The 23,134-nt window shown below is 35.0% G+C and overlaps 1 protein-coding gene across 6 annotated transcripts in view; it reads right to left on the bottom strand.

Annotated features, from left to right (window-relative positions):
• Window positions 1-23,134, bottom strand: part of ebf1b (EBF transcription factor 1b) — a 183,848-nt gene that overhangs the window by 71,555 nt on the left and 89,159 nt on the right. For all 6 annotated transcript variants that reach the window (XR_010893562.1, XM_067375546.1, XM_067375547.1 and 3 more), the window contains exons 7-9: window positions 14,196-14,277; window positions 10,173-10,314; window positions 428-558 (exon numbers count right to left, since the gene is read on the bottom strand). Coding sequence is in view for 5 of the 6 variants with exons in the window: in XM_067375546.1 (XP_067231647.1) it covers window positions 428-558; window positions 10,173-10,314; window positions 14,196-14,277 (355 nt within the window). In the remaining variant the exon portion in view is untranslated. The remainder of the gene's footprint in view (window positions 1-427; window positions 559-10,172; window positions 10,315-14,195; window positions 14,278-23,134) is intronic.

The following is a 23,134-nucleotide window of genomic DNA, read 5'->3' as shown; positions in this document are numbered from 1 at the left end:
GCAGCTATCAAAAGTATCACATTTCTTAATCACTTAAGCACAGTAATTTAATCACCTGCATAATGTCAGCCTAACGTAACGCTAATGTATTGTGATAGGAGAATGCCTTGGGAAAGGTGATGGCTTTAAATAACAACACAGGAAGGCTTTTATTAAGCTAAACTAAATCTAGTCTATTTAAACTTTGACTAATCAATTGAGTGAAAACAAGCAAGCAATTTTAAGGAAGCAATACAGTAATTTTAAACAATAGTTGAGTTACTTTAAATAAAACTACTCAGCAGGTTGGGCAAACATTTAACCCAACCGCTGGGTTTGGCCATTTTCAACCCAGCATTTTTTAGAGTGTATGTCGTAGCAACAATCAGTGAGAAAAAACTGATGGACAAAAAATTCTGCTGGACAGATGTATGACTTGCAAACTCACCTCACTCCAAACCAGCATGGTGCCGAAGATGACCTGCAGTCCGTCAAAGAAGTTGTCTCCAATGATGATGACAGTAGCACCTCCTGTTGTCCAGCCTTCACTGGGACTAATGGCTTTGATACAAGGTGCAGCTGCTTCCAAAAAAGGCCACAGGACCAATTTGGAGGAAGGAGAAAAAAAAAAAACATATATATATAAACTTTAATCATTTGTATTTAGTGTACTGTAGCAATCCAACACTCGCATTACTTGACCATGATTAGAAGTTTTGTTGAGAACTTTCCATTCATTCAGGATCAACATTAGTGTGGGGGTTGCAGATTTCAGGGTTAAAGGTGTCATTCGAATGTAGTTTATTTCCAGGGCTCTGAGGGAAGTCTTGACACCTCCCAGTCTCTCATTTCAAGGCCAGTGCAGGAAACCAAAAACACACAAATGTCACCAAGAAAACTCACACAGCTGGATCCAACTAAGAGTCCCATACCACACACTCTGGAAAAGTGTCGGTGGTTTTCACAGCTCTCATAGCACACATTAGGCATAAAAACAAAGGATCACTTACACTGAATTCCCATCCAACACTACATCTGAGCTACACATCCATACTTTAAGGGCATAGCAAGGAAATGCATCAGTTGTAGCAGAACAGTGAGACAATGCCTCAAATTATGGGCCAGACTGCCGAAAGATTTACTCTTTTAGCAAGAAGGATGCAGTGTCCAATACATACTACAACTTATTTGTTACTAGGCCATATTTCATGGTCGACGATAAAGTAAATGTGAAAAGTTTATGCAGCGATTTAGGATCGTTTTCTGAGGGTGGTTTTTGGGTTTCTTGTTCCAAAACTCTTGTACCAGACTTTCAATCTTTAAGTATGTAAATAAGTCAGAAACGTGAGTTATTATATCTTTGTATATCATGATATTCTAAACAAAGAGTTAAAGGGATAGTTCACCCAAAACTTCAGTTCACCCTCAAGCCATCCTAGGTGTAGATGACTACTTTCAGATGAACACGATCGGAGTTACATTAAATAATATTCTCCCTCTTCCCAGCATTATAATGATAGTGAAAGGGGCGTGAGATTTTGAAGCCCAAAAAGGTGCATCCATCCAGGGGTTAATAAAGGCCTTCTGAAGTGAAACCATTGGTTTTTGTAAGAAAAATATCCATATTTAAAACTTTATAAACTATAACTAACTTAAGCAGATGGCCGTACACATCCATTTATGGCGGAAAAGTAACCTCTGACCTGAAGCATGATGTACTGATGAACGTGGAAGCGCAGAGGATAGAGCTAAGCAAAATTAGAAGTCTAAAAGAAGATATATTTTTTAAGAGAAATGCCAGAGGATTTCGATATAAGAGAAGAGGAGCTTGAGTTTGTTGCCCAGCCCTATTTGTTTGAATAGGGAGAGACGTCTAAGCTTGCAATATTCCAACATCCTATGTCATACATCAGATCAGAAGTTACTCTTTTGGCACAAGTCGATTTGGGTAGGCCACCTGCCGGAAGCTAGTTATTATAGTTTATAAAGTTTTAATATGGATATTTTTCTCACAAAAACCCATCACTTTGCTTCAGAAGGCCTTTATTAACCCACTGGAGCCGTATGGATTACTTTTATGATGGATGGATGCACTTTTTTGGGCTTTAAAATGTCCTTTATTTATCTAAAATATTGTAAAAGCTTGGAAGAGCCAGGATATTTTAAAATATAACTCTGATTGGGTTCGTCTGACAGAAGAAACTACTGAAGATGGCGTGAGGGTGAGTAAATCATGGGATAATTTTCATTTTTGAGTGAACTATCCTTTACTGTGAGTCATTTCCAATCAAGCTTTAAATGTGTGTATGTAGGACACATAAAAGTAAAAGGCCTCTACAAGACAAATGAGTTGGTTATTTTATTTTTATTTTTTTTTAAAAAGTGTGTAAAATGACAATGTGGTAGGAATAATTATGACTTTTTACACATTAAAAAAAGACAAAAATAACAATTCTGTGTTGTGTTGCATTGTTAGAGGATGAATTAAATAAAGAAGAGTGTGAAAAAAACGTGTTTTAAGAAACATAATTTTTCAAGTCCACATGGCCAAAAGTGCCCCCAGAAACTAATTTCTGTAAAATACAATCAAACAACTAAACAAAATACCTAAATTCAGTACCTTCTAATAAATTCTTCAAGTGTCCTAAGAGAAGAACTTAACATTAATGTCTGTTTGTACGTTCGTCGTGTCAATAAGGTGACCTTAGGCCTCCTGCAGTAGGAGACACGTGTTTTTGTCACCGGGCGTCGAGGTACAGCAGCTCGTTTAGCGTGTTCTGTTTGTTGCTCTCCGCGGCGGCCGTGGATCAGTGGCTGAGTGAGAAAGGGACCACCACGGAGAAAGGTCAGTTTGCTTATTAGAGCTGTCTGCTCCCCTCCGAGACGCAGAGTCTCGTGCTAGCAGGGGGCAAAGAAAGCAATTTAGCCAGCCGGCGTTTACCTGCATTTAGCTCCCAAATGCCAAAGCGTCACTCACAGTAATGAGATATAAAGAGAGGAAGGGTTGTGATGGGCCAGCATGACTGTTAGATCCACACGCTGTGAGATGCAAGTTGGGAAAGATATATTGTAACCTTGCTAGGCTAAGTTCAGCTGTCTTTCTAGGGGATGCTGAAGATGGGAAAAGTGGTGGAATCATTAAAAGACTGAAGTTACAGTGCATGGAAACAACATGTCAACATGTTGCCCAATGATAGTACTCATAAGGTCCAACGAATGCTCCCCTAAAAGACATTCTACTGACTATAAGTAACTTATATGTCAACTTATTCTACTAGCCCGATCCCTTAACTAACAGTCGACTAACAGTCTACTAATACTCTGGTAGTTGACATGTAGTTGCAAAGTTACTTGTAGTTAGTGGAATGTCTGAAGTGGACCACGGAAATAAAATGTAAAATAAATAAGTTATTAATGAATCAGTCTGACTTTTTTCTGCACTAATTTTACAGGCAAATCTGTAGAATTTTTGTAATTATTACTCGGGTTGCAAAATTTCGGGAATTTTCAAAGCTGGAAACTTTCATTGGGGGAATTAATGGGAATATATGGGAATTAATGGGAATAAACAGGGAACTTGTAAAATTGCAGGATAGCCTATAACAGGGGACTTAAATGTAGTTAAAAAAGCGCTGCTTAATATTTTTTCATAACCTGTGATACTTTTTTCATGAATAAAAAGTTAAAAAAAGAACAGCATTTATTTAAAATAGAAATCTTTTGTAACAATAATATACACTACCGTTCAACATTTTGAGGTAAGTATTTTTTTTTTTCTTGAAAGAAATTAATATTTTTATTCAGCAAGGATGTGTGAAAATGATATTAAAAGACTTGTATTGTTAGAAAAGATTTAAATTTTTAATAAATGCTGCTCTTTTTAACTTTATATTAATAAATTAATCCTGAAAAAAAGAATCACAGATTCCCCCCAAAAAATATTAGGCATCACAACTGTTTCCAACATTGATAAGTAAGTATCAAATCAGCATATTAGAATGATTTCTGAAGGATCATGTGACACTGAAATAACACATGCACAACAACTGCTGCAATAAAATATATATTTATTTGACATATTTACTAAATTAGAACTAATTGGATGCAAAAAAGTAATAACTATGCTATTTCATGTTATTATGACCAAACTAAATATTTATATATGTTTGTGTATGATACATTTTCTATAAATTTGTATAAAATGTATATAAATCTCCCAAAATTTCCAATTAATTCTCATAAATTCCCGTAAATTCCTGTTAAGTTTCCAAATTGGAATATTTCCAAAATTCCACAGTTTAATTTAACGTGGAAAGTTTCCGGAAGGTTTTCACCCCTTTGCAACCCTAATTTTTACTCAGACTAGCCTAAATATTATTTCTTATTAAATGAACATGTGTGGAACTTATTTATGGAATTTAAGGGTGTTCAATTTTTTTTAAATATTTCCATACATTTTCATTTATTTTGCAGTTTCCACAATAATTCATGGATATGATAATAATATCATTACTATAATTATCTATAATAATATCAATAGTGTTTTAAAAAGTAGCTATTATTATTATTATGTGTGATTACACAGTGTTTTTAATAACCAACATCAACTAATATTTGTTAAGCACCATGTAAATATATCTTTTAAAGTAATAAATGTCAGTTATTTGAAATTTAGAAAATAATTAATTGAGTAAAGTTCTTTTCAATCTTAAAAACAAAACAAGACAAAACATCTAGACTCTCATATACAAAGGATGGCTGACACATTTTTGAAATATCAATCATTTGGTTATTAGATTCCAAAAAGCTATCATATTTAAAAGCTCAAAGGCCAAAAACTTAATCTGTGGCCAATATTTATATTTTTTCCCTTTTGTAATTTGAAAAACATCCCTAAATCCTAATCACAAGCAGCTTTAGATTACTGAAAAGAACAACTTCTCGTGTTCTGTAAACACATGTTAATCATCTCTTTTTACATGTCACGCTTAAGTCAAATGCTGGAAAGGGGAAAAAAATCCAGACCTGGAGGGTGAAATGAGACACATGCGCACACACTTTGGCGTTTAGTGGGGTGGTAAAGTAGGGAAGATGAGGTGCAATCTGTGGCGGTAATCTTGGCGTGAGTGGAGGTTTTTGGCGGAGGCTGAAATGGTAGCTGGATTAAGCAGATGGAGACGCATGAATCCATCTGATAGGATTAAACTTTCTGTGGCTTTCTCTAAGCCATCTGCTCACCATGCTGCTCCGACACATACACACACACACACACACACACACACACACACACACACACACACACTCACGTTTAATTTGCAATGTAAAAAGTCTTGCACACAAAACAAAAAAAGCAAAAGACAGAGGTACGAACACAGGGCAACACACTTTTGAGTAATTACACTTTGATAGACACAATACAGCACAAAAACAGTTACAATTAAGCAGATAAATATTAGGTCATTTCTGTTATGCAGTACATGTCCCTTCATATATTGGATGAAATACTAAACTCACAATTTTACTTTGTAAAATTACAATAAAACATTTAGGAGAATATGGGGTGAATTTCAAAAATCATTTCACTACTTTCTGAGTGTCTCAAACTAAATGTTTTATTTGAAATATTGTCAAGTTGGTAATCAGTTGGTAATCTGTTGTCAATTTCACTTTCCACTCCGTTAGTCTTAATTAAACAAAATCCCTTTAATTAACAAAAGTTGGAAATGCATTACTGTTTCAAAAAAGTATTGTCTGGACCTCTGCTGGGAAGGAACCTCTCTTTAATTGGATACCCCTGCTCTAAAACATCCCAAGCCGTTTGATAAAACTACAGAAATCAGTACTAGATTATTTATAAAAATTCCAAAAATGGTAAAAGTTGTTTCAAGTTAGCGTGGTAATGTAATAAATCACTCAAACAAGATTAATTTTACAGGCACTGCATAACAGGAATGACCCTATTACCAATCTGAATGATTAATATTAAAAATATTCACTACAGCAATAATTATAAACAATAGTTCCTGTAGCTCAACTGGTGGAGCTTGGCTATATATTGTTTTTTATTTGTCTGTCAAGTCAATACAGTAAAAGAAATCAAAATAATCCAATTTGATTAATAACACGCTAAAAGCCGAAACTAAAATCTTTATGGACAAACACAGAAACAAAACAGTGAATAAAGAATCACTGCCCACATAAGGTATGTAGCACACACATACACATTGGTGCACACCATGGACAGATTGCATCCCCTTATCGTGTCCCTAGGGTTTGTGCTTGGTGCTCTGGGACAGAAAGACCGTCTTCCGCTGGGATGCATTCAGCTGAGCCATTTTTCCTGCTTTCCCTTTCTTATAAACTCATTTAATGCTGCAGGCTGGAGTATTTGGGGTCACACACCAACCTACAGCTCCAGGAGATAAATACATCCAGCCAGTTGTTGTCGATGTTGCCCCCGTTGAGTTCATTCTCACTGCATTTCAGGGCCCATTAGAATCTCATCCATGATAACCACAATTAATATCATCCCTTCTCTTGTAATAATTCAATCTGCACCAGCTTTATTAACCATATACCACTAAATAATAGGAGCTACACGCAGTAGAGAAAGAAAATGCAGACACAATGGGCTGTGGGATTCTTCTCAGGCATTTTATAACCCGCCAAACAAGCAAACAAAAACCTTAACAAGCCCTACTATTTAAAGTTTGAGCTGATGTTCTGAGAATATCCATCTGAAATGCAAACCCTAACCAAAATAATAATAAAAAACAGAGGCTTACTGTCAGTACAAACTGTAAATCTGTACTTTCTGTCTTTCATCCAAATGCAAACAGACCTCCTGATAGCGACTGATGCCGCCAACACGCGGCCACAGACCCCAAGAGACCATCACAGCTTATCACACCATATTCATCCACGACCGTAAATCACCACATCATATGTTCTGTTCTTCCATCCAGATCCAACAAATTTCCCTGGACATCTAAATCCTTGACAGGCTAAATGGGACACTGATTGGATTGGTCGGACGTCTAGATAAATACTTCAAGCATCTTTGTAAAGCATGTCAACGTGGGCTTGGTCTTGCACAGATGGGCTCTGGGAATGCTAACGCTAACGCTAAAGCTAAACTCCACCAATCCAAGACAATAATCCAATACAAACACCCTTTTGAGGGAAAGACGGCTTCCTGCTTTTTACTTTCAAGAGAATGAGTTAGAAATGACATTTCTGAGACAATTTTTGTCAAACATTATTTAAGCAAACTGTTAGTCATCAGTAATCCATAGTGATGGATGTAGCGTCAAAAGCAGGAATTTCTGCTGCATTACGTCAGCAGGATATCAAAAGGAATGTTCGCTCACAATGAATATGCAGCGTGCCTTAAAAGCATACATTTTTCAGTAACAACAATATGCTTTTGCCACATCTGTCAACAGGAAGTAGCCAAGGACAAAATAAACATTTGAGCGATGGACTAAACACAGAAGAGACCAATGATCATCAGTTTGTATTTTTCAGCCACTTGTGTTGTCCACAGTGGGCTATTTCGAGTGCACTTATTCTGTTCTCATAATGCAATAATGAGTGCACAGCCAATGTACACTCAACAGCAATGTCCAAATTCTCTTACTCATCTTCATTTACTCATTCAGTGGACTATATGAGTGAAGTTATGTAGGGAATAGTGAAAGAGAGAGGGTGATTTCCGATGCAAACAATGTTCACTGACAAGCATGGAAAAGTACCACGTGTGCTAAAGCTAAACTTCTCTTAGCTTAAAGCAGTTTGCAAGGATTCATCAAAAGATGAAGACATACTGATCATAAATGAATAAATACTGCAAGGTGATGAAAATATTCAAGATCCGGTATTTATCCAGTATTCATGTGTTGTGTATTTCTATACTTACAGGGGAATTATGCTGTTAGCTTAGCAGCATGTTAACAAACAATATTGGAGTAAATACTACACATAAGAAACGGTTAATGTTTGTTCAGTGGTAATGTATGCAGTCTTAGAAGTATGCAGTCTTTATCTGATAACACTTTATTTTACAGTATCATTGTTACATATGTTACACGCAATTACTATAGTAAATTATGCATATTTACATGCATCTAACTCTAAACCAAACCGAACACTAATACTAACCCTATAGTAACTATAGTAGTTACTTAATATTACATTTACATTTACATTTATGCATTTGGCAGACGCTTTTATCCAAAGCGACTTACATTGCATTATGCTATACATTTGTATCTGAGTATGTGCAATCCCTGGGATCGAACCCATGACCTTGGCATTGCTAGTGCCATGCTCTAACCACTGAGCTACAGGAAAGCTCAGTACTTAATTATAATATAACAAACACACTTTATTTAACCCTTTATTTTACAGTATGTGTACTTATGAATACTTAAGTAATATACTTACCTATATAAGGTAACTACATGGGTTAATTGTAGGTTTAGGGGTAGGTTCAAGGTTACACTCTAAAAAATGCTGGGTTAAAAACAACCCAAGTTGGTTGAAAATGGACAAACCCAGCAATTGGGTTGTTTTAACCCAGCGGCAGGGTTAAATGTTTGCCCAACCTGCTGGGTAGTTTTATTTAACCCAACTATTGTTTAAAAATTACTGTATTGCTTAATTAAAATGAACCCAAAGTATGTTGGAAATGAACATTTATTAATTTTCAATGAGTAATTATTCAACAATAAACATTTATTAAATTGCTTATTAATACATTTATATTAATAAACTATTAAATTTATATTAATAAAATATTAAAGCTTATTAATAAACATTCACCTTTTGTCTATTATTGTTGTCTCTAATTGCATCTGGTTTTTAATTTCCCAACTATTTTGGGTTAATTTTAAGCTAGCCATATAGCAATTTTTAAATAATAGTTGGTTTAAATAAAACTACCCAGCAGGTTGGGCAAACATTTAACCCAACCGCTGGGTTAAAACAACCCAATTGCTGGGTTTGTCCATTTTCAACCCAACTTGGGTTGTTTTTAACCCAGCATTTTTTAGAGTGTAGTACCTAGTTATTACCCACTTATTGTAATTACTATAATAAGTACATATGTACAGTACATGGGGAACAGGTGTGTAAAATAAAGTGCTACCGAATATGCTAATCATTTAGTACTATGGTATTACCATGGTTCTGCCTCATACTTAAAAATCTGTGCATCTCTGATGTGTGTGTGTCGAGTTTCATGCAATTTAAAGCATGACAAGAGTCTCAAAACCTCCCAAAAAGATTATCAAAGTTTGACATGTTGCCATGGAAACAGTATTTAAGATATCAAGAATCCTTTCACAGGTCTACATCTACCATGTTTTGACATTATACTGTTGAGGTTTGAAGCAAATCGGGTATAAATAAATAAGAGGGTGATTTCAAAGCATTTTTGAAAGTGATACACTTCCTGCTGCCAGTTGGTGGCGCTCTGAGTTTGAATCACAATAATCACATCCATGTGATCAGCCTCCTACAACAAATATGCAGCTGCAGTTTCATCCAAATCAGTCAATGTATGCAGAAGTTATAACACACTGCCTGTTTCCTTTTTCTCGCCATAACGTTATGCAAAATTCTTATCCTCTGTATTCAATTAAACACCGCCATAGTCATTTTTGCATGGAGGGATGGGTTAAAGGAATGAGGGAGGGCACAGGTTAGTGCTTTAATTAATCTCTGCTTCATCTTTTACTCTCTCCGCATCACTGGAGAAGTGACTTAAAGGGCCAAAGCTCACGGATGACTCCGACAGCTAAACGTTATCTCTCTCACCAACTCATTCACACATACTGGATGGTTTAAATTTTTTTATCAACACACTATTAATAAAATGTAGTCTTGTGTGTGGCTATTGTTAAAAGCTTGCAGAGACTTACTGCATATTTCAACGCAGTGTGAATGAACATGATCCGTCAGGGTCTTTTGTACATACACAAACCAACTTCATCTCACTCTGTCTGATGCTATTTCTTTTTTTTTTTCCTTGTTGCAAACCAATTGGGATGAAGAGGCAAAAAAAAGGACTAAGTGTTTTGAATCAGTTAATTAAAATGAACTTTCCGAATGAACTGATTCATTTAAACACTTTAGAATATACAATCACAATTATCTGCTAAATTGCCTGTGTTAAATCCGCAGTAACTCACCGTGCTCTAGATATGACGGCGTCCCCTCTGACGGGTCCAGTCGCCGAGCTCTTCTGCCATGTTTGGAGTTGTTGTGCACAAACATGTTGTCTGAAACAGCCAGAACGTGTCCTTCTACGCTCACTGTTGTCGACACAACCACCTGTAAAGGAAGAGCAGAGGGCTTAAAGGGTTAGTTCACCCCAAAAATTAAAATAGTGTAATTTATTACCCACCTTCATGTCGTTCTATACCCATAAGACCTTTGTTCATCTTAGGAACACAAATTAAGATAATTTTGATGAAATCCATTGGCTCAGTGAGGCCTCTATTCTCAGCAAGTTAATTTACACTTTCAGTGCCCAGAAAGGAACTAAAAACATATTTAAATCAGTTCATGTGAGTTCAGTGCTTCTAACTTAATATTATGAAGCGACGAGAATATTTTTGTGCACCAAAAAAAACAAACAAAATAACGACTTTTCAACAATATCTAGTGATGGACGATTTCAAAACACTGTTTCGAATCCTTTGTTTCGAATCAGTGATTCAGATCGCGTGTCAAACTGCCAAACTGCTGAAATCAGGCGCTCTGAACCGCTGATTCTCGTATTCTCGTATTCCCGTATTCTCGTCACTTTATAATATTAAGTTATAACCACTGTACTCACATGAACTGTTTTAAATATGTTTTTAGTTCCTTTCTGGGCATCTGAAAATTAACTTGCTGGGAATAGATGTCTCACTGAGCCATTGGATTTCATCAAAAATATCTTAATTTGTGTTCTGAAGATGAACAAAGGTCTTACGATTGTGGAACGACATGAGGGTGAATAACAAATTACATAATTTTCATTTTTGGGTGAAGTAACCCTTTAAATGGTTTCAAAGTAAATCCTATTCACCATTATTTATTTTTTTCCAGTGTGACAAAAAAAGTGTGTAATTTCTGCGGCACTAGCAGCATCAACCGGAACTGAAGCACATCACCAGCGGCGCCTCGATTAAAGCACTCGTAGTCTTTAATAATTTCCATGCTGTACACTAATTAACACCGCATACAAACACACCTCTCTGCCTATCCCACAATGCCCTGCTCTCTCCGATTGATTGCTGATAGAGGTTGGCTCGGATTAATTCAATTAAAAAGCGGGCAGCACTCGAGCGCCCTGAGACAATGGCAAGAAGGTAATAAGTGTTTGAGGTTGCTGTGATGAGTGGCACAAACAGGCCCTCTTAAGCCACAGAGGACCCCTGGTACCTCACGTAGAGCCTCTTATTTCAATTGCTATTGAGCTTTGAGTGGAAATTCTGCCTCTTCAAAAAAGAAAGGACTTGGCGAGGAAGTCTCTGAGGGATGTGGCTAATCATACACACTCTTGTTATATTCTCTTCCTCTCGCCGCGTCTTTATCGCTCACTATCTCTCTATTTTAATGCTCACAGAGCTTGATGTTTATAGGGGTTTGATTCCCTTTAATATCTCAATATTACTGACATGACTAACATTTTCAAATGGTGATTTCTTGCTTAATTCTCCTGATTCTCAGATTTTTCTTCTGAGAAAAGCACTGGAAACCGTAAGGCTCAAAATACCTAATCAGTTTGAGTGGGACAAACATAAATTAAACAAATTAATTCAGTTAAATTAACTTATGAGTATTTAAAACCTTTTTTTTCTTCTTCAGTTCACAGCACTGACATATTTCAAGTAAACTGAACTCTTTCATTGTTTTGAGTTGCATGAACTTGTTCCTTTTAATTAAGACTAACTTAAGTTTAACTGAAACTGGGCTGGGCTTTCTATTTCCCAGCATGCTTGGCACACGGAAGGGAGAGTAAATGCTAAAATTAAGTGTTATTTGTGCAAGATTAATGGTAAGGGAGATTTAGTAGTGATTAATGTTTTGTTATGCTAATTTCAACGTTTCTGTTAATGTGGGTTTTTGGAGATTTACCATCATGGTGAAAAGTGGTGCTTGGTGCTTGGTTTAAAAGCAGTTAAGTTACATGTTTTAAGTTGCTGTACTCATTCAGTAAGTGCTATATCATACTATTGTTAACATGCTAGCAAATTAACACGTTGGCATTTTCTGAATTAGTTTCTAATAGCTAGCAAAATTTTTGCGTTGAGATAACATGATAATTTTAAGTAAAATGTGTAAATTAGTGTAGTCAAATATTTCAAGTTAAGAACAATAAACATGAAAGAGTACAACATAAAAATCTTACTTAAACTTTGAGTTTCTTAACTTAAAAAATTATCATTCAAATTTTGAGATCTGATAACTTATTAGGTTTTACACTGAAATAAATGACGTAAATGATGAAGTAAATAGTTTGATTTGCAAGAACTCAAAATAAAAAAGTTAATTAATTAATCTTTTGTTAAATACTATCAAAATGTATGATTTAGCTAACTCAGTATTTCAAGTTAAGAGCAATTAACATGCATGAGTACTACAAACTCAGAACTTGATAGTTCGCTTACTTAAAATTGGGAACATCAATGTAACTGATTACCTGTGTGTTAGCCCAACTTATTCAGGTTTACAATGTAGTAATCACAAGATCCTCCTCTAAAATTTCAATCTGAGTTCATATATTTACCACTTTCAATACTACATCGGACCAGTCAAGGGAGTTTTAAAAGAAACAGCACAGCACTACAACATCACATTGTGTGTGTGATGGAAAGTCTATCTCGTGCATTTTTGCATGTTTGCTGCGAAAAAAAAAATGACTGCGTTCTGCTGCTAATTACACAATCACTCGTAGATTGCTGATGATTCGTTTATTGACAGAACTATACAGACAGATGCTGAGATAATATCTTACATCAACACAATACTGATCCAAAACAGGCCAATATTTTGGAAGCAGAATTTTTAAGCCAGCTCAATAAATTACTCCTTAAATAATGATGACAACTACTTTGGTATGATTTACCATTTCACTTACATGTAAATTATGTCATACTTAACTTTTATTTTATTTTCAAATTATTATAAGATAAATATAGAAAATATTTCAAATCAATGAAGTTCAAGAAGTCAGTCCTTGCATTTTGTAGAATATTTATATTAGAATATATTGCACAAATATAGACTTTAAATAACAATGTTATTCTTTTTACATTCTCATAACAAAGTGTATAAAAAGTGAATGAATGAGGCAACAATGAGCTTAAAAAACTTAAAAGTTTAAAAACAAAACAAGAAAACACCAAAATGTGACAATTTCAGGAGGAACAGACTATTCAATGTGAAATAATGTAGGGTGGGGCTTTATTTCATCCAATAGGCTTTGATTAGGTTGGCATTGGTCAACATATGTTTTCCCCACCCACATGGCCTTGGTTACATCATCAGGAAAATAAAATTAATTTCAGACGCATTTCAATTAATTTCATTCCATTTTTTGTGTAGAGATGAACTGTGCACAATAAGTTCAGAGATTCAGATTCTGATTAATAAGAAAATTAAGGTCATTTTTACAGATCCAGTTGTATGATGGGTGTAGGAACAGTGTGAAGACCTAATTAACAGGCAGTAGCAGGAGACAGTGAAAGTGTGTGCGTGTGTGAGAGTGCTTGTGAAAGCAGCAAGGGTCACATACCAATGAATGACTGGAGCTCAAGGTCTTGTGTTTCTTGCAAAGCAGTGATAGGTTATTTACTCAATGTCTCACACTCAAACACACGCGCACTGCGTGAGTGACACTGTTGTGCAATTACGCAGAGTGTGTTTACAGGCTCGGAGCCAGATTTTTAACACCATCAAATGCTGAAGAGTTTAAAACTACATGCAGAGAAAGGAATACAAAATATACTCAAACATAAAAAGCTAAATAAATGTGGGTGCAATTATTCTAAATAATTCACACTGATCAAAAGATATACAAAAACACTATAAAACAGGACCAGACCAGATCGGCAAAAGCAGCCATTGAGGTTTGGAAATAGTGAGTTGAAAGGATGGGTGGTTGGAAAGTGCGCATTATTAACAGACTAATGAGTGAAAAGATTAAAAGATAAACGGTTTACCTGAAAGCGCCGCATGTCCCGTGGATTTCCTGCATTCTTCAGGCAGTTCTGATTGCATTTCAGGAAAAACTTGAGAAAAAACCTATAAATGAACAGAAATGATTGGTTAGCGGTGGCCTGAAGGAATCCATTGAATGTTCTGAAACACTAATACAGAATAGAAAACATTTAAACACCATAAATCGGCCAGCTGATGAGGTCTCCAGTTTACCAAACCTCTGACAGTGAAATTAGACAGATCCAGTGCAATCTACTGATGACACAGGAGAACCTTTGTAAGTTCCACAAAGATCCTTTGATTCTAGTTCTTAAGAAAACATCTATGTACTGGTGCTTTAAAGATCCTGTCAGATAGTTTGATGAGTGCAATTTTCTTATATGTTGATGTATTTCTTGTTGAAGCAGGAACTGGTGTGAGAAAGTCCTTGTCCTTTTTATAGTGAATAGCATGCTTAAAGTACAGCAGCATACAGATGACTTCAATGCTCACAGACGTTGGGTAAAAGTCTTGGGCAAAAATCCTACTTTGATGAATGATGTGATATTTAATGGATGCCACCTCATTGGGACAACCCCTACGCCTACCCCTAACCCTACCCGATGAATACTTTATTATCAAACACTTGTTAGGCACTTTATTTCCATTTTTCAAATATTTTCTTCATTTTTATTGAAAATAAATGTCTTTCCAATCTGAATTGTGATGGGAAAAGTGCATCACCCACTGCAGACCCACTGCAGACATTGAGTGGTGTGCATCTTTTTTCATCTTGTGTTCATCAACCAGACATTGGTGAGTGGAGTTAGTGTAAAATAGCCTTTGCCAACAAGACAGGCTATTTACACTTAGACACTAATACCGTTTAATAAAAGCATTAAAAAAACGTCATTATGGTGCAACTAATGTGACACAGAAAAACATATCTAAGAGAGGATCCCTGAAGACCCTCATGACTGTGTGTCAAGGTCAAAAAGTATCTTAAAATACCAAATAATTTGACCTCTTTACGACAAGGTAACATTGGTTCAGGTTGTAAAATATCATGTGGTGCATCTCCTGAAAAATGTGATATTTTTAAATTAGTAATTCATTATATTTCTAAACAAATAATAAAAAAAACCTTTAACTTAAAAAAATATATTTAAAGGGGACCTATAATGCCCCTTTTACAAGATGTAATATAAGTCTCTGATAGCCCCAGAATGTGTCTGTAAAGTTTCAGTTCAAAATACCCCACAGATCATTTATTATAGCTTGTCAAATGTGCCCCTATTTGGCTGTGAGCAAAAACACGCTGCATTTAAATGCAAATGAGCTGCTGCTCCCAGCCCGCTTTCAAATAGAGGGCGGAGCTTTAACAGCTCGCGCTTCGGTTGCTCAACAACAACAAAGCTGGAGAATCTCACGCAGCCAAAAAGAGGATTGTCAGTAACGGTGTTCAGCCTTACATTGTTCAAACCGGAGTCGACACTCAGGAAGAAGTTACAACTTTTAGAATGCAACTGGACGTTTCTGAATGGTTAGTGGATTAATTCCTGTAGTTTCTTTGGAGTTGATTCAACACATCCACTAGCATGTGCCGTCATGTTAATCTTTTGAGCAATCCAGCGTTAAATTGACCCTCGTTCGTGAAGCAGTCCGACGTAAAATGACGGTATGGTGACAACACTCTACTACAACAACTCTTCCCCAAAATGGCCTCACCCCCTTTGTTGCGTGTTCCTAGGGGCGGGGTTTATGTATATTTTAGGAAGAAGCTTGTTGTAGTCCCTACCAGCCTTTTGTTGTAGTCCTTAAAAAGAGAATTCTTTAAAAGAAAATATCTCCCTTGGCATTGAACTTTGAGTGTCGTAACTTTGCAGATGTTGTTTATGCTCAAACAGCAACATTACACACTAACTAAAGTTAAAAAAGTGAATCAACCTCCCCTTTAAAAACATTACTGAATATTCAAGCTGTAAGGGAATACGTTATTACTCCTTAATTCATGGTTACACCACATGATGTCAAACATTTCAATGTCTAAATAACCTTATAATACAAAAAAATGTTCTTCATAAAAGAAAAAAAAAAAAAAAGTTTTTGAACTTAACCATCAGAGAACATTTTTTTGTGTATGAGTTTTTACACATCCTAAAAGTTCAGTAGCACAAACACATGCACAGACAAACACACACAGCAACAGGCAGTGTGCTGAAATGTGGAGCGTCCATCTGTCGCACAGGGAAACGCTGCTAAGACAGATCGCCGATTCAAAGACACACATGCAGACTCCCATCCAAACAGAAAAATATGTCTGTCTCTCTCATAATCATGGTAAGCAGAAAGCGGGCACATTCATGGGCACTATCACAAACCCTTCACTCACAGACTGGCATTAGAGCTATAACAGCACAATACCAGCTGCTCTGACTGGCACAGGAACAGTGTGTGTGTCTAACTGGATAATGCCATGGCACATACCCGTCTGTCAGGACCTTTTTTTCTCGTGTATTTCTCTCTCTTGCCTCTTTGTTTGCAATTCTGTCTGTCTCCTTTGTCAATATGACACTGAATGTTATATAATGAATCAGCTATTCTTTCTATAACTTGTTCAAACACACCCACGATTGCTCTGTTCCAAAAGCATCATCGCAACACAAAGGCTGTTCCAAAAGGTTGCTAACTTAATTATGCTGCCTCCTAAGATTCTTAATTTTAGCCAAATTTGAAGGCAGAATTGCATTTATCCTTCACGTGGAAGGCAATCCCAGAAGGCACTGTGAAAAAAATATGCTCATAATTCATTCAATACTGAAAAGTATCAATTAAAATAGTTTAGTTTATTAAGGCAAGACACTACAGGCAAAAACATTGTTGAAATTTGAGATGTTGGGCTGTTCGGCTTTTCATGAGGTGTTGTTTGGAAAGAAAATATCCAAAAATACATTTGTAGTCTTTAATTTATTGCATTTTATCTAGTTGCGCCAGTAGATTTAAAGTAACAATACATATTCCTTGAGTTTTCTTATGAGTCTTGAGAAATCTCCACTTCACATACACCAAATTTTTCTGTTTTATTCCTACATTGAAGGTTTTTAATAGATAGGTTTGTTCATATGTCATTTACCTGAACATTTTATTCCTAAAAACATGGTGAAAGTTTTTTTTTTTTGGCTGTTGGCAGTATTTTCTGATATATGGAGTGATAAAAAGTGATATCCAAATCCTCAGTAAAAACCTTTAAAGGTGCCGTAGAACGTCTTTTTAAAAGATGTAATATAAGTCTAAGGTGTCCCCTGAATGTGTCTGTGAAGTTTCAGCTCAAAATACCCCATAGATTGTTTTTATTCATTTCTTTAACTGCCTATTTTGGGGCATCATTAAATATGCGGCAATTCAGGCTGCGCAGCCCCTTTAAATCTCATGCTCCCCGCCCGCGGAGCTCACGCTTGCCTTAACCAGCATAAACAAAGTTCACACAGCTAATATTATCCTCAAAATGGATCTTTACAAAGTGTTCGTCATGCAGAATGTCTAATCGCGTAAGTATAGTATTTATTTGGATGTTTACATTTGATTCTGAATGAGTTTGATGGTGCTCCATGGCTAAAGCTAACATTGCACACTGTTGGAGAGATTTATAAAGAATGAAGTTATGTTTGTGAATTATACAGACTGCAAGTGTTTAAAAAACGAAAATAATGATAGTCTTGTCTCTGTGAATACAGTAAAAAACGATGGTAACTTTAACCACATTAAACAGTACATTAACAACATGCTAACAAAACATTTAGAAAGACAATTTACAAATATCACTAAAAATATCATGTAATCATGGATCATGTCAGTTATTATTGCTCCATCTGCCATCTTTCGCTATTGTTCTTGCTTGCTTACCTAGTCTGATGATTCAGCTGTGCACAGATCCAGACGTTAATACTGGCTGCCCTTGTGTAATGCCTTGAACATGGGCTGGCATATGCAAATATTGGGGGCGTACATATTAATGAGCCCGACTGTTACGTAACAGTTGGTGTTATGTTGAGATTCGCCTGTTCTTCGGAGGACTTTTAAACAAATTAGATTTATACAAGAAGGAGGAAACAATGGAGTTTGAGACTCACTGTATGTCTTTTCCATGTACTGAACTCTTGTTATTTAACTATGCCAAGATAAATTCAATTTTTAATTCTAGGGCACCTTTTATATTTCAACAAATTGAAAGAATTTTGAACCAGGCTTCATCTAAAGTTCAGATTTCTGTTCTGGAAATGTATGCTAATTTTTGTGAATTTTTAATTAGACAATACCTCATTTGCAAATGTAAACATAACATTTCAGGAAACTTGTAATACAAAAAATATTTGAAATTCTTGTAATCAATTAACTGGTGAAACTATGATGATGTACATTTTTGACGGTATTCATCTGAGGTGTCTAGCCTGTACATAATTTAACAACAATTGTGCGTGCTGTGATTTTCTATGCTTATTCAATTTATTGAAGTTGCACAGTTAGCATAGCAACATTCTAATATCATAAGATTGAAATCAATTGAAATAGTCAAGGAGGATGCATAATTTGTGCATAATTAATTAAAAGCGAAGATAGTTCTGAGTAAATCTCTAGTAGCATTTGTTAGTGGACGGCATTCTTTTATTAAGTGTTACAGCAGATGTTCATTTATGTGTATATCCATTGTGATATGTGCCAGGTTAATATCAGGAGTCTGCTTAATACTTTTGACCTAATGTTGCCCGACAAGCTCAGATATAAAGCGAAGAACACTGAGGTGTGTGTGGATCATCTCATGAACACACACTCACACACACTCACTCACAGTCATCCTACAGTTCTATAATTGAAAGGACCTTGCTGTCGTCTTCAGTTAAGGGCACTCCAATGAAGGCCAATTACTAGAGGGGTTGAGTCTGGAGCCGTACTTACTTACACAAGCTAACAGTGAGACACCTGTGACCTCTCTGTAACACTGCAGATCACAATACATCACTGCTGATGAATCCATAAGGAAAAACAGGAGGATACACCAAATAAGACAAATGTCCTTAATGGAGTGAGGGGATAAAAGTGAATGAGAATGAAGCAGTTCCTCAATTTTTATTCAGGGTCTTTTTTGTACATTAGTGGGCCCACAAATGTCTCTTAATCGTCTCTTAATTCTATTAATTTGTTTAGAAATACATGAATGCAAATAATCTTCAGATTGGTATGCTTATTTATTTATTTAAAACAAACAAACAAACAAACAAAAAAACGAATTGGTCCCACTTAAGTGGTCTTAACTACTATGTACTTCCATAAAAAATAACTACAATGCACATATTGTGTTCATATTGTATTGCAAAACACTTTTGTACACACAAAAGTATAAATAAAAAGTGACAAAGCAAACAACTAGTCATTAATTCTTTTACTCAAATCAAATTTTGATATAATCTGCATTGCATTTGTCTACTGTAGGAAATGAAGATTGTTATATTGTTATTTTATTTTATTATCATTATATTATCAATCATTTGAGAATCATTTAATCAATTGCATGTGTCATGATCAATAGAGCAATAAATGTAAATATCTCTCTCAAACTAATTTCAAACTTTCATTTTTAAATAGTTAATAAAAACATAAATAAAAAAGCAAACTACAAGCTATGAATTCCTTTAGTCAAAATCAATGTCTATCCCATCTATATTTTATGTCTTGTGTAGAAAATTATTATATTACAGTATATTATATTAATTATATTATATTATATTATATTATATTATATTATATTATATTATATTATATTATATTATATTATATTATATTATATTATATTATATTTATTATATTATATTATATTATATTATATTATATTATATTATATTATATTTAGTGCTGTCAATCGATTAAAAAAATAACTAATTAATCACACATTTTTCTGTAATTAATGGCAAGTTTTTAATATTTTTAAAAAATATTTTATATTGTAATAATTTTATAGTTAATCTCCAAATTAATGTAGAAACATTCAACATTACAGTATAACGGAAAGCTATTAATTTCAACATTTATTAGCCTTCAAAATATAAAAACTTTAAATTTAAGTGAACTTAAAACAATCTTCACATAAACTCATTCTAATAAATGCCATATTTACTTGTGGCCTTCTTACCTAGAAAATGAATAAAGTTACCAAACACTTTACAGTCTTCACTGCATAAATTTTAAATGAAACATAGATTAATACTTATTAAAGCTACAATTTTCTGTGTTAACTTTGTTCTAGATTAACATTAATGACAGACATCACAGCAACTGGTTTATTAGGCTTCTGTCACTTTAAGAGGTGTCGCTGCCGAACATGACAAGGATCTGATGCGCATCTTATTTTATCACAACACTTTGTTCATTTAAGTCCTTATTTAACTCATTTAAGACTGAGGATACTCGACAAAACTGGCATTCTGACATAATTCTGTTCGTTATTGTTTGTTCAAGTGCAAAAGAGAACCTGATACTAGCGCACTACAGCACATTCTTGGCACTTGAATAGTTTAAAAGCATTTGCGTGAATAAGAGCATGATCAATGGCAGCCAAATTATGACAGAAAAAAACGGATGCTGCATTAATTGCATTAAATATTTTTAATGCATTAAACTGGAAAAAATTAATTGCATGTTAATACGCTAATTTTGAGAGCACTAATTATATTATATTATATTATATTATATTATATTATATTATATTATATTATATTATATTATATTATATTATATCACTCTGCAGCTGCCATGATCAATAAACCAATAAATATAAACATTCTTTAAACTAAATTCAAACTTTTTCATTAAAAAAAAAAAAAAAAAAAAAAAAAAAAAAAAAAGAGCAAAGTGGTAATATTGTGAATATAATTAACAAAAATTCACAGAGAGGGAGAATATGCTGAAAAGAATCACAATTTAATAATTTAAATACTCACAGCACTATATTTTAGCACATTTAGCACCTGCTTAAACTAGATTACAAGTAGTTGGCTGTGAAGAAGCAGGTTTTTGCATTTCCTAAAATTCAGGAGGGCTGATATCGTGATGAAAGAGGAGAAGTGAGAGGCTTTTGCGTGAGGTAATCTAATTTGGTTGCTAAATGCAAAGCAGTGGCCATAGTTGCCTGTGCCATATTTCTGTATGGTGCGAGCCACACCAAGAGTAAATGAGCCCATGTGAACAGCACAGCAGCATAAATTATTCACGGGCTGAGATGGCAATTATGGCTCTGAGCACAACCAACATTAATATTTTATGAGGGCTAACGCACACTTCCAAGTGAATCAGAAAGAGAGGGAGAGAGAGAGAGAGAGAGAGAGATTGAGAAAGGGGCGGGGGGGGGGGGATTGGGGGCTTCCCTATCCACTTTCTTTGTATTTTTATCTCTCTCTCCTTGAACTCACTTGCTTGGTCTCTATCTCTCTCAGCCTCTCGAACTATTCACATCTGCATACTTTAAATTATCGCTTTCACAATTGCCCAAATCTCTACAAAGAGATTTTGAGTTGTGTTATTACACATTTATAACATAGTAATAAAGCAGTAATAGCCTGTATTAAGTTTAAATATAAGCATTTACACACATCATTTCATTTTATAGCACTGGAATATGTACAAAAAGGACATGCTATTTGAAATCAAACCTGAAAAATATACTTAAACATGATGAATCAATAATTTAGTTGAATACTGTAGAATTGGCTGCTGATGTAGTGGTGAGAGTTCAATGCTGACAGCAGCAGTCACATGATACCACTGTGGCAACAGTGTCAATACTATAATGCCAAGAGAAAAACTAGGCATATTCTTGTGTGTGTGTGTGTGTGTGTGTGTGTAGGTGTGTGTGTGTGTGTTTATGTGTTTATTGTTTTGTTGTTAACGTAAATTCAGATCAGTGTACCCATATGAACCTATACTTTATATTTGAGCCACAAACTAGTTTGTTACTAAATAGTCTGTCATCTAATAAATAAAATCTCATATCACACATCATAAAATAATAGAGAAGTATTCCATTATTAATGTTAAAGCTTAGTTCACCAAAAAATGAAACTTTTCATAATTTTCTTTAAATCCATATGACATATAGTTTTCAAATCTCATTGTCGCTGACATACAATATGGTTTATGAAGATATGTTGCACCAAATCTGGCATCATTTACATCAAATATCATTGGTCAATGACGTCAAATCTGGTGTAATACATTTTGACCAGCCATATTTTAATGTATGCAGACCATTTAGCACTTTTTTGGATGTTTTTATTTTGCACTTTTATGACTAGCTACTGTATGCTATTGCTTTCAGTGGGGAAAAGCAGTGTAAACATTTATTGTAATGTGTTTCATAGAAGAAAGTCATATGGGTTTGGAATGACATGAGGATGATTTCATTTTGGGATAAACTATTCCTTCAAATGCCAGTACTCTGACTCAAAAAGGGCGTGCCACAATTACCAGATGTGATGTCACTCAAACGATGATATCATGCCATGATTAAATCACTGCAATGGATTGACTCACTGCTAACATTTGCTATTATGTTTATAGATTAAATTTCTCTCTCTCAGTTTCAAATATGCATAAATACAACACAGACCCCATAAACTACACAGAAGGAGAAAATCACGCGGGAGCATCATTTTACACAAGCAACTCTTAATATGCGGGACTGGTAATTGCTCACCCCAGTGTGGGAACAGAGAGCTGTCAATCAAACCGAGAGGTCCCAGGAGATATGGAAATCAAGTTGATGACTGGTTCACCTGGATCATATTCATGCTTATATTCCGTGTTGTAGACACTGTTATTCTACAACAAGGCATCTTGTTGGAAGTTCAACTATCTTTTCTTTGGAGCTAATGTGACTGCTTGAACTAGAAACGCATGTAGATTATGAATTAAT

The sequence above is a fragment of the Chanodichthys erythropterus genome, chromosome 22 (genome assembly GCF_024489055.1).
Source record: "Chanodichthys erythropterus isolate Z2021 chromosome 22, ASM2448905v1, whole genome shotgun sequence".
Taxonomy (NCBI): domain Eukaryota; kingdom Metazoa; phylum Chordata; class Actinopteri; order Cypriniformes; family Xenocyprididae; genus Chanodichthys; species Chanodichthys erythropterus.
Note: the sequence above shows the minus strand (reverse complement) of the source record. Positions and strands in the feature narration are given on the sequence as shown.